This window comes from Electrophorus electricus, chromosome 19, assembly GCF_013358815.1.
Source record: "Electrophorus electricus isolate fEleEle1 chromosome 19, fEleEle1.pri, whole genome shotgun sequence".
In the NCBI taxonomy this organism is placed as follows: Eukaryota; Metazoa; Chordata; class Actinopteri; order Gymnotiformes; family Gymnotidae; genus Electrophorus; species Electrophorus electricus.
The window spans coordinates 682,950-694,877 of record NC_049553.1 but is presented as its reverse complement, the minus strand read 5'-3'; the positions used below and the strand labels follow the sequence as shown (position 1 = coordinate 694,877).

The 11,928-nt window shown below is 48.0% G+C and overlaps 2 protein-coding genes across 2 annotated transcripts in view; both read right to left on the bottom strand.

The window, feature by feature from the left end:
* On the bottom strand, positions 1-8,735 carry nfx1 (nuclear transcription factor, X-box binding 1). Its single transcript, XM_027019392.2, has 24 exons — positions 8,513-8,735; positions 6,737-7,660; positions 6,287-6,448; positions 6,070-6,147; positions 5,788-5,893; positions 5,533-5,604; positions 5,292-5,431; positions 5,060-5,159; positions 4,717-4,934; positions 4,187-4,284; positions 4,062-4,092; positions 3,844-3,926; positions 3,634-3,742; positions 3,302-3,421; positions 2,961-3,040; positions 2,608-2,838; positions 2,228-2,301; positions 1,917-2,015; positions 1,754-1,795; positions 1,511-1,606; positions 1,244-1,310; positions 981-1,126; positions 330-431; positions 1-172 (listed from the first exon to the last, which is right to left on the bottom strand). Exons 1-24 carry the CDS (start codon positions 8,532-8,534, stop codon positions 97-99), a joined length of 3,276 nt encoding a protein of 1,091 aa, XP_026875193.2. The 5' UTR covers positions 8,535-8,735; the 3' UTR covers positions 1-96.
* Positions 8,736-10,470: 1,735 nt separating this feature from the next.
* Positions 10,471-11,928, bottom strand: part of plxdc2 (plexin domain containing 2) — a 73,292-nt gene continuing 71,834 nt past the window's right edge. Inside the window, exon 14 of the mRNA XM_035520031.1 lies at positions 10,471-11,928. This exon is cut by the window's right edge and continues 891 nt beyond it. The gene's annotated coding sequence lies outside the window, so the exon portion shown is untranslated.

Below are 11,928 nucleotides of genomic sequence, written 5' to 3'. Positions count from 1 at the left end.
TCTTGCAATAAAGCAAATTCTGCCCAGTTTTATTTAACGCAACACTTAATCTGAATACAGTGCCCAGAACAGCCATCATTAGTGTCACAGGTCTCATCAATCCTGAACATCAAAGTAATCAATGGGAGGTTGGTCTCTGGCCTGCTTCAGCCAAGCGCTGCTATTCTCAGCCCTGGAACAAAACAGTGAGAATTACAATTCACAACACCAGTATGCCATCCTGAAGGTCATATGATCGCATCCCCTTTTCAAAGGGCCATCAGCAGGTCTAGTGCGTGATGAACAGTGGTGCTACTGCCTAGCCCAAGTGTGTGCGCGCACGTGCATACTTGCTGCACTGTTTGACATGGGCGATGGGGGGTGGCGCCCTGCCTGCGGTCTCTCTCTCAATCAGGGCAGTCAGGGTGGCGTTCGGGCAGGCCGATTTGCCCCTGCACACAAAACAACACAGCTGCCCTCAGGAGCAGAGCACAAAGAGGTGGGGCCTGAATCTGCATCCAGGAGTCCAGTTACTTTGACTTGCACAGAAAATGTCATGGACTGCTTTACATACAAGCATTCGGCATATGCTCTTATCCAGAGCGTCTTACAGATTTATCAGTATGACAGCACATGTACTCCCTGGGAACTGAACTCATGACCTTGGTGTTGCCAGTACCTTGCTCAACTAGAAAAAGAGAGCTTTACACTGATCAAATCATTTCCTGTTGAAAACAAACAAACAAAATGAACACAAGTGGAACTACAAGCGATAGCTTCTTTGCTACCTTCTCATCTATTTGGTAAATAATAGTTCAGCAGCAGCTTATTGTGCCACTGAAAAAATAAAACTACAAATAATAAAACCCTGGAAATAACGCCAAAAAACCCATTACGTTTTATTTTCCATTTTTACATGTAAAAATATTGAGAGAGACCTTATTCACTTTTCTAATCATCCCTGATAAGGGGAACGTGAAGAGAGGAGGGCCCGTGCCGACCTGACGGCGGTGAGGACGACGTTGCGCTTGGGCTCACTGTCGTAGCTGGCGCTCTCCACGCCGTAGGCCTCGGCCAGCTCGTGGATGACGCGGCGCTGCTCACGCTTCATGGGCGGGAAGCAGTGGCTCCTCCTGGACTGTTTGCCCTGAAGGATGCGCACGCGTGCGAGAGACAGAGAGCGAGGTCGCACAGACATAAGCAGCAGTGGGACACTAGGTATGCAGGTGAGGCTACATCTTTCAGACGGAGACGGATTTGTTACCGTGTTTGCCAGTTCGACCAGTTTCCTGATCTCCTCCTCCACTTCGCTGACAAATTTGAATTCTCTTCTGCATTTGGAGACAAGGTTAATGTTTCGGGCTTTCACAAGAAGAATCTAAAAAGATACTAACATTTAGGTCTCTAGCAAAAGCAGGTACAAGATTCAGATTTCTGATAGACTTCGCTTGCTTGTAAACACTGATGGGTTCATTTGAACAGACAGAACGAAATTGCCCTTTTCTGCCAACCCCAGGGACGTAGAACTAACCTGGCGTCCTCTTTCAGCGAGTCACTGTATTTGCAGGAGGCTCTGCTGTTAAACGGCTCGGCTGACAGATCGATCTGCAGAGCTTCAGCCAGTCGCCTGGTAGAAACACACCAGTCTGTTCATTCGTTCTTCAGCGCTGGCCGGATCAAGACATGTGACCTTCCCACAGGAATGCCACCTGTAGTCTGATGCGAGTTAATGTGCAAAGTATGTGAACCTGAAAAAGAACTTGATCAAACTCACCGATTTCTCTCCAGCGTAGCGCACTCTTGATCACACTCCAGCCTTTTAAAGAAGAACAGAAGCGTTGGAAGAGCCCGAACAAGGTGCGGTAATTGTCGTGTCTGCAGACACCCGGCATCCTGATGGCATTAAGCCTGACCTAGGATGGCGTGGTTCTCCTCACCTGGCTCTCGTCTGCTCCTTCTTGGTGAGCTGGCCGATGTCAACGCACTCTCCCAGGTGCAGGTCCGCCAGCTTACTCGCCACAGAGATGGCCGCATATCTGCTTGCCAAACACACAGGAACTGCATGAAAACATACCCTGGTTACCCCGTGACTGGCTTTGAGTTTTTCTAACAGTGACCACGCTAAAGCGGTTGACTGGCTCTTTTGTCGCTATTCTGCCAATGCAATGATTCTTAAGTCTATCTGTGAAATGTCCTGTTTGAATCTGCTTGTATGTTTGAGTGGGAGGCAGCTGAGGTGACTACAGGCCTCTGGTAAGAGCTGGCTGCCTCTGTGCAGAGCACGGTCTCCTTCTTGCGGCCACAGTCGCACTGTACTGCCACCTAAAGATCAAACAAAGCATTTGCTTCTTTCATGCTGTCGTATTTACTTTGGTTATTCTGTTTAAGCAGCATGTAGGAGGAGGCTCTCCGGTATAACCGAAAGAGCTGGCGCCTGAAAAGACAACTTAAAAAAAAAAAAAAAAAAAAAAGACACTCTAAAGGTTTTTCGGAAAGCATTTTCTCAATATCAGTTTGCATCACTCATGTGAACAGCATTACCAAATACATAGAAACAGTGGCTTCCTTTAAGCATTAGCTGTGGGTTCTTCCCAAGCTGAAAGACCAGACGCCGGCAGAGGGCTGTACCTTGGCAGTGCAGGTGGTGTACAGGCAAGGGGCTCCAGGGTGGCACAGGGCGTTGCAGGGGTGCCCACACTCAGGCCTGGGGTGAAGACAAGGCTGCCGACACTCTCCTGGAACCTGGCACTCCCCACGGTGGCACATCCTCTTACAGTGGTGGGAGCCACAGGGCAGCAGCTTATTACACACCAAACCACAGGAGATGTCCTGCAGGTGGCAGGGGACGTGGCTCCGTTGCTGAAGGGGGACCCAACAAAGGAATGGTGAGACGGAGAGGGCGGGACAGAGGGCGCAGCCTCTGGCTGTAGACGTTAACATGCACTAGACTGGTGCACTGGTGAGCAGGAGTGTGGCGTTACCTCATGCTTGCCCATGCACCACTTCTTGGTGAGGTATGTACAGGGAGGACATCTCTCCTCGCTGTGGCAGGAGTGGAGCACTGCAGGAAGAAGAAGCAGCATCCAGTGGAGCTCACGTACACGTGATCACTGCAACGGCACCCTCAAGATCGGCTACCCGATGACCCGAATAAGGCTCACCGCTGGACAGTTTACCCTCTCACTGTATGTGAGGAATGAACTGATTAAATTGTTCTGAAATTCATGCTTTCCTTTTTATGTCTCACTGTAAGATAGGGTACTCTTGCTCCAGTGTTGAGAGCTGAGCCCAAGGGCGGGGCCCAAGGTCGTGGGGTGGGTACCTGGGTGATCGCAGTCGTGTGGGCGTGTACACGGGTTTTTACACTCTGGTGGTTTGGTGCCACATGGGACAGGCGGGTATATCACCGTCACACCGCAGTAGCAGGGCAGCTCATCAAAACCTACATAAAACACACCACAGCATATAAAGAATAGAGGATCTTAAGGGATGTGCAGGAATTAAGGTATATTTTAAAACAAACATCCCAGAAATGCCCAGCAAGCCAAGTGTTTACCCAGAAAGAAAGGCCTACGAGGACTCAATGTGAGAAACTAAAAAGACAACAATAGCACTGGGATGTTGCAGGCTGGAAAAGGGCAGGTGGAGACTCACTGGTCTGCCAGCAGGGTTGGCAGTTTCCACGGTGACAAAGGTCCTGGCAGCGGTGTTGACCACAGTTGAGTTTGTAGCCACAAATCAATGTGCATTTATGCTCCTGAATCTGATAAGAGGGGTGAGAGGGGGGGGGGGGGTCAGTGGCGCACAGTACCAACACTTCCAGAGTGATGTGCTGCCCAGTGACTCCAATCCCAGCTGCCCTACCACACAGCACAGCTCTCCACACTTGTGCCGGCCACAGGAGCGCTTCTTAGTGCAACGCCTCTCACAGGAGAACACCAGCTCCTCTACAGCCAGAGGAACACGCACGCACACACACACACACACACACACACAGACACACACACCATAAACAACAAAATTCAGAGTTCAAAATTCTCATTTATCTGATGATATACCGAGCACAGCAAAGTATTCCTCACCTTCTCTCTGAATCATTGCACATGGGACCTCCTGAGAAGAGAAAAAGGCATTCATCATGGAACTTGCAGTCCTGCTAAGTCTGTGAATTACTGAGTCGCGCGCGGTCAGGTGACGGCAGCCTAACCTTTGTCTTACTGCCACATCTGCACTTAATGGTGGAGGTGAGGGAGCATGGGCCACAGCTGTCCTCGTGACAAAGCTTATCACACAGGTGCACAGTGTCTGCCGAGGAGGAGGACCACAGGACAGAATGAATGAATAAATGCATGACACCCTGCCATAACTGAGCTCTTTGTCAACTGTGCTCTGGCTAGGTGTGGCCAGTGTATCCCCTGCACATACATACATGGTTCGAGTAAAACGCCAGGCCGTAAACGTCTCAGCAAATACCTAGTGTTTTACAAGCAGCTAAGCAAAGCTTCATGCCATGTAGATTCCATTAGCAAACAGTTCTAAGTCTTTATTATAGGGTCCACATTTCTTCAAGCCCAGCATGGTGCTTCATTAACCATTAAAACTATAAAGCTCCAGGTGGCTCTTGGTAAAACAAACAAACGACTGTCCAAAAACAACAACAACAACAACATCAACAAAGTGTGCCAGCTTGCTCGCCGACTCCCGCGCACCCACACACACGCGCACACGTCCCCTCACCAGCGTCTCCGCAGGGCAGGGGCTTACTGCAGACCTTGCTGCAGGAAGGGATGGGGTCAGTGCAGCGGCGTCTCTCTGGAGAGCCCAACTCCAGCAGCTTGGCCAGGGCCGTCTGCCCGCAGGGGCAGGTGTGCACCAGGCTGGGCGAGCGCGAGCACGCCTGGCATTGGCCCCGATGGCACGGCTGCTGGCAGCGGTGCTCCCCACACTCCAGCATCCTGGACAGTCACACGTAAATGTCAAGAGCTGAAGGACTTGAACGCAAATCAACTTGATTTATTAGACAGTGTAGACAAGGGATAAGAAGTGACAAACAGGTGAGGGCGTCTAAAGCGGGACCTACTTTCCACATAGTTTGTGGCAGGTGAAATGTCCAGATCCATCGAAGCCATCCCTGTCTGTCCCACACGCCACCTCCCGGTGAGTCACCCCACAGTAGCACACTGCACAGCACAGCACAGCACAGCACGCGCGCACACACACACAGACACAGAGACACAGAGACAGAGAGAGAATGGTCACCCAAGCCAGATACACGAGTGCTGCCTAACAACTGGAAAAAGTATCCGAGTTACCTTGCTGGACACGAAGCTGACAGGGTTCACAGGGGCCCTGGTGGCAAATCTGGGCACAGTAGTGTTCTGCGCAGTTTAGTAAAGCGCTGCACACCTGTTCACAGCGCAGACTGTCCACCTGACTGCAGCGCACCTGCTTACTACACACACATGTACGCAAAAGCACGCACAGCCAGTCAGAGACGCAGTGGTGCTTGGTTTGTTCATTGGTCCATCTGATTGAGACTGCAGTGCACAGTACCTCGTTCGTCCACAAAGGCAGGATTTGGTTACAAACGCGGGACACTGCGGGCAAGGGCCTGGGTGGCATAAACTGCAGGAAGCGGAAAACACCAGTGAATATTCCACAGTAACATTCCACCTCCCTTAACCCACAAAACCCAGGCAAACGCCACTGAATAACGACATGACGTGTTCATGGGGCAGCGTGCCGTCGTTCTGCTGGTAGTCGTGATTTCGGCTGTGTCAGTGTGTCAGTGTGTTCGTGTGATTTTACATGTTGCAGGGGTGACTGCACATCCCCCCAGTTCTCTTCTTCCCACACATGTCACCACAGCTGTGGGGAATCTCGGTGCGCTGATACACTGGATTGGTCACCTTCCCTATCAGTGCAAAAAAGCCAAATGAAACAGTGAAGGGATGCACAGTGATGCACTCTTCAAAAGGGCTGCAGCAGCACAGAAAAAACTGACACCCTTTCCAGCTAAATGCGTGTTGTATTAAGGGGTGCGGGGTCATCGCAGATGTCCCAGCAGATATAAATCCTGCGAGTTCTTACCACAGAAGCAGGTATAAGAGTTTGGTGCCTTAAACGTCACATTCTGGCAAGCAGGACAACGCCAGCCCTCCACACTATCTGCAAAACACAAACGTGTGATCAACTCACAAACATGTTCTGGTTTATCTCACCAATTCGAGCGAGTGGGGTGTGGCTAAGCCTAAACGTGCTGGGGTTGCGTGGCATGTTGTAGTGTGGCGCCACAGGGCCACCGTACCATCGGCCTGAGACGCAGGCGAGCGAGCCCACTTCTTGATACAGTTGAGGTGGAAGACGTGGAAGCAGCTCAGACAGCTCCAGACGGGGGCCATGACGCGGACCACGTCGCAGCACACCATGCACTCGTACTTCTCTTCTGTCAGCTGCTCGATCAGGCAGCCTGAAAAGATGTGAACGCGCACACGCACGCACACACACACACACACACACACACACACACACACACACACAGCTGGAATAACACTTCAATTAACGGCGACAGCTGAGACAATAATATTATGATTTTATTGTATGGGCTCCTCTCGGTTAGAAGGTGAGAAGCAGCTTTGTAAATGAATTCAAAATGCAGCTCAAAATTATGTAATGACAGGAAATCCTAACTTTTTATCAGCCGCAGTAAAATGAAAGCTCCGGGTTCACCCGTCACCCAGGTTCATCACCCAATCACCTGTCTGAGTCTCTTTGCTCTTGGGAGGCTGCACGCGTTTAACTAGCCCCGTCCTCCTCTCGGCACGTCCCGCTCCTGCCGGCGCATCCCGCGCCTGCTCCTGCATCCGGGCCCTTTTCCCTTGATCCCGTCCCTCTCTCCCACCTCTCCAGCTCGGTTCCGGTGCGCCTCCCCTTCCCTCTTCCTGTCGCTGCTCCTCCTCCTGCTCCCCGTCTCCTCCCAGGTGAGCAGGCTCTCTTTCTCTCCAGTTCCCCTGGCTGCCAGGACGGCAGGCCGGCCCCTTCCTTCTGGGGTTGTGCTGCCTCCCTCCACCTCTCCACCCTTTCTGCCACCTCTGGTCGTACTCCGGCTCTGGACGCTCGGCGCCTGTGACGCTGCCCGCGCCGTCTGCCTCCCGATTCGTCTCCTCGTCTCTAGCCAATGGCCCCCTTGCTTCCCTCTCTCCCCTCCCTTTCGTGGTCCTTTTTGGCCAGGTGTCTCGGGGGTCCGGCTGGAAATCTCCACCACCGGCACCTTTTGGGGGCCTCTGCTGATTATCCCCATCTGCGGATCTATAGGCTGGAGGGCTACTGCGTCGCTGGCCCCAGTCAGTCATGTGATTCGGCCCCGAGTAAACATTATCGCTTTTAGGCCTTGACCATCTCGGTCTATGGGTCAGGCGCTCACTATTACGGCTACTATCACCTCCTCTTCCTCTTCCTCCTCTCCCTCTCCTTATGCCATTTCTGGTGGAGTTGTCATGCGATTGTCTAGCAGCAGTGTCATGGGACTCATACGCTTCCTTTGCATGCCTCAGGTGGGGTCTGTCAGGTCCTCTGCAGCTGCGATTGTGGTCCGAGCGTGGGCGATTTCTCTTGAAGTGTTGCTGGCTGGGTTTCCCCAGTACTGACTCAGGAACAGACTCTGCGCTTAATTCCTCAGGGTCTAGAAACAAAAAGGGAACCTCCCCTTTAACTATGTACTTTCAAAATTCTGCATGCTTGCTGCCTTTTCAAAAAATGCACTTTTCTTCTAATGACTAACAAGTGTCCCGTCAGGTTACGCATAAATATTCAGCACAAACTTTTACCCACTCTATACCCTACAGCTCTATGTTGTATATCTCCATTCTGACACGCACCCTATTAAAGTCACACACGACAGCTAGTTTCTTTGGGCACAGCTGACAGAGTATTTTTACCAACTAAACATAACACTTACTGAACTTTAATCAAGCCGTGTCACGCTGGTTTCTTTGGTTGAAAGTGACAAATATTTTTCTAACGTTTGATTGCAATACAGCTTAGACGGAGACAAGGCAGCCAGGCTACTAGCTACTTAGCGTACGTAACACATGAAGCAAGAAGCTATCTGTCCTCCGACCTCAAGTGTAGTGCAGTCAGGAACGTTTTGCTTTTCCAAGATTTGCTACCTAAGAAATTAGTTAACCTCGGTAGCTAGCTGTCAATCTCGCCAGCTATCACACTAGTTACGTTTGTAAAAGTACCCAGATGAATCGTAAAACCGTCGTTTACATGGGAGCCAGCTAACTACCTACACTAGGCTACTAGCTAACCCAGCTAGCCTAGCTACGTTAGACTGTACATAACTGAGCTGCATAACCATCACGCTAGCTAGTTAGCTATCTTAGCTTACCTTAGTTTATCTTATCTTAGTTTACCTTACCTTATTTTATTTTATCTTACCTTAACCTCTGCGCTAGGTAAGCTAACGTTAGCTGACTACCTGTCACGCAGACCACACAACACTGGCGATAAAGTTGAAGACAGACGTTACCTGCCCCTGAGGCCTCAGCCATTATTTACATCCGAAACTGTGGGAAACGCCTCTTGCATATAATGCCAAACGGTCCTCCTCGCCTTGAGTGAGAAACCGAAGAGTTTATACGACTGAAGAGTTTAGTGATAAACTGACAGCAAATTGCTAGCCTAGCTGGAGAAGTGGCGTGCGCGTGTTCAATACGTCACCACCGCGCGCTTTCACGAGCCAGCCCTCGAGGGCCCTCGTGGACTCGCACCAGAGCAGCAGGTGGCAGAGTTCTGGACACTGTAGATAAGTCAAGGAGTAAATGATTAAGGCTTGTCCATCCTCCGCTGTTAGGAAGGGTCATCTGCTTCTATATTCTGCAGGATCTGGTTGGAGATGTCCAGCATTAGAGAATGCCATGCGGACTGTAGAGCAATTCTGATTTGTCAAGACCGAGTTTTAGGTGGTATGCCTGCGCCCGAGAATGGAAGTGAAGTGCCCTCGTGAAAAACAAAGTATAATTGTGGTTTATCAGCAAAACAGGTCATATGAAGAAATCCAGAAGACCAGTCATTTTGTTCCTACCGAGAAGCGGCCTCTAGGAAACAGAAGAGGTTGAAAGTGACCATCTCCAATTTACCTGGAAAGACAGTCAGGAAGTGAAGAAAAATGACACACACACCCATTAAAAAGTGTGAAATAAGTGCCCAGCGAATCACAACACCAAAGGCAGCAAACAAGGCAAGCAGTATGAGGACTGAAGACATCTCAGGACTGGAGAGTTTTCTGACACCTGGGGGGGCTTCAAAAGCTGCCATAGGGTGGGTGAAGCAAAATGTCTGTCTTTGCAAAGGGCCTGGTGGGTGCCCAAGAGATTGTTCTTCTGGAGGGAGAATGACGAGACTTACTGGCCCCAAGATTTGGACACAGATAAGAGCCGGAAGACAACCTCAACGGGGTCACGGGTTTGTCATCTGAAGTAAAGCAGTAAGATGAGCCAATCTGAGGATGCAAGGAGTCTGATCACATTTATGTTAATTATTGATCTTTGAAGTCTCAGAGTGGTGAAGTGATAGGAGACCTATTGGAGAACCAGGATGGGACCAGGTTGAGGGTGCAAAATGGCCAATGGTTAACTGCCTTCCTCTGGTAACTTCTTCCTGTGCACGTAACCTGAAAGCGAAGTCGTGTGAATGAGGTGCATTCATCTGGAATGACTCGATGAGCTCCTGTTTAAATACATTATAAAATCATGTACTATGCGACAGGATGGATAGGGTGGGATTGAGGAGAGAAGAAAAGATCCAGGGGAATTTGCACAAAAAGTAAAGCAGTTTCGAAAGAAGCAGTAGCTAATCTTGCGGGGCGGGATAGAGGGCTTTTCTGGTTCTGTTGGATCGGACAAGAAAATCTGACAGCTGGTGAATTTCAGTGAATGTTTTGAAAGGAGTGGACAGAGAGAATCTAGAGGCAGCAGTCTCAGCAACACTGCACAGTATTTCCTAAAAATACAGCATATCACCGGTTCACCCTAGTCATGAAAAACCACAATGCTGTTTACTTAGCATTTCCACTAGTTTAAAAAATTCATTTTCTTCATCATGTTTTCATTTCCATCATCAGGTGTGTAATGTAGGGTAGAGCAGGGGCAGTTCTGAATTGCTGTGTTCCAGTGCTACATAAATACACTTTGACACCAAATGGCATAAAGTTCATACCAATATGTAATTCCTAATACTATATACAATATATTATAATGCATCAGTGAATAGATGTGGTTCACACACTTCTGTCAGTCCTGGACTATTGCATTTGGAAGAATAATACAGGATTATTGTGTGTGTCTTTTTTCGGTGTTCACCATACACAGTCTGTGGTACGTTCGGCAGCTCATAGTCTACTGCATTCCTCTGAGTCCTGTCTGTGTATCCAGATTCATAGCTACAGTGTCTATGTAACAGTATATTACAAATTGAGGGAAGAGCATGCTGGTTTAAACAACTTTATTCTTTTAAAATGTAATCAAAATGACAGTAGTTACAGAGGAGCACGCGGAGCTACAGCGTCGTGTCTTTTAGCGGCTCTCAGCGGGTCGTGTCACGCATGTCATGATTATCTAAAACCCAGAAGTGCCACCATTTTGAGTAATCTGCCGTCGAACGAAAAACTGTCCTCATCTGTCTGATTTTTGTCATTATTTAACAAAATAATCTTCCATTTAAGGATTTAATGTTATGTGTGTGAGCAAACATGCGCACCCACACACACCCACCCACACCCACACCCACACCTCCTCACAGAGATCAGGTCAAGTGAAATTAGTCAGATGAGTCCAGTGACACAGGTGATAAATGAAACATAACAAAACAATTTAAAACAAGCAAAACAGAACAGTAACAAATCCAAAAGCAGAAAACAAAGCTGTGTATCCTGCTGGCTTATAAATATTACTTAATCACATAAAGGACAAAATGCACACAATTCCCTCTGGTGTCTATGCTTGTTGTTGACAATTTTAGCAGTGGTTTAAACAATTCAATCAAAATAGAGACGTTTAAGGTGTTGATGTCATAAAAGCTCATGTTTTGTGGAGCTAAACTGCTGAGTGAACACGGTCCCTGCTATCTTCTCATACAAGTAAAATAAACAACCTCGTACCACGTCTGTGGGCATCAGTTGAATAGTTTTAGAAGCCTATCTGTTTTGTCTAAGTGTTGGAAATAATCTATGTGTATGTATGTGTCAAAGAAATAGACAAGGAACAGTAGTTCTAACGCAGTGATACCATAGGCGTCGTTGGTCTTGATAATACCAAAACAAGAACTAGGAATATGTATTATGATAACAGTTGATTACATGAATGCAATGAGGCATACCAAACTGTCAGTGAATAACGATATATAATAGTATTAATATGACTACAGAAAATATTGGAAAGAAAATCTGTATTCTTTTGTGCCTTAGAATAAACAAAGTCTACATGAATAGCAGGATGAATTTTTTATGATATTTTGCAATATTTTAGTTTCCCAAAAAATGTTTCACTTGCATGGTAAAACATTTTGAATTTAGAAAAGTAATGTTTAAACACTGGCAGGCTAATATATGTATATATGTAAGTACATATGGAAATATATCAAAGATATATTCTCATTTAAGTTGTGTCAACTACACTGGTGCATCTGTATCTTAAGACATCTCGCAGCTTTCGAATATGAATACGAAACTGGCAAAATGAATATTGTAAAACTGGTAATTTTGGAGTAAGATGTAAAAAGTTGCAGTCAGTGTGTCATCAGAAATATTACACCAGTTGGTCAAAATATTCAAAAAAGAAATATTCAGAAAGGAAACCCATCCAAACAGAGCCTCACACCCATTTACATACATACGGGACACAAAGATGCACAGCGTCACAAAGCACCTGACCGCATTAGGAACACAAG

Coding starts and splice junctions, on each gene's coding strand:
- nfx1 (XM_027019392.2), bottom strand. CDS start 8,534: ATGGCTGAGGCCTCAGGGGCAG. Junction 4,285..4,716: donor CCTGCCCTGCGGAGACGCTG/GTGAGGGGACGT, acceptor CCTCCTCGGCAG/ACACTGTGCACCTGTGTGAT. Junction 2,302..2,607: donor ACACCACCTGCACTGCCAAG/GTACAGCCCTCT, acceptor TTTGATCTTTAG/GTGGCAGTACAGTGCGACTG.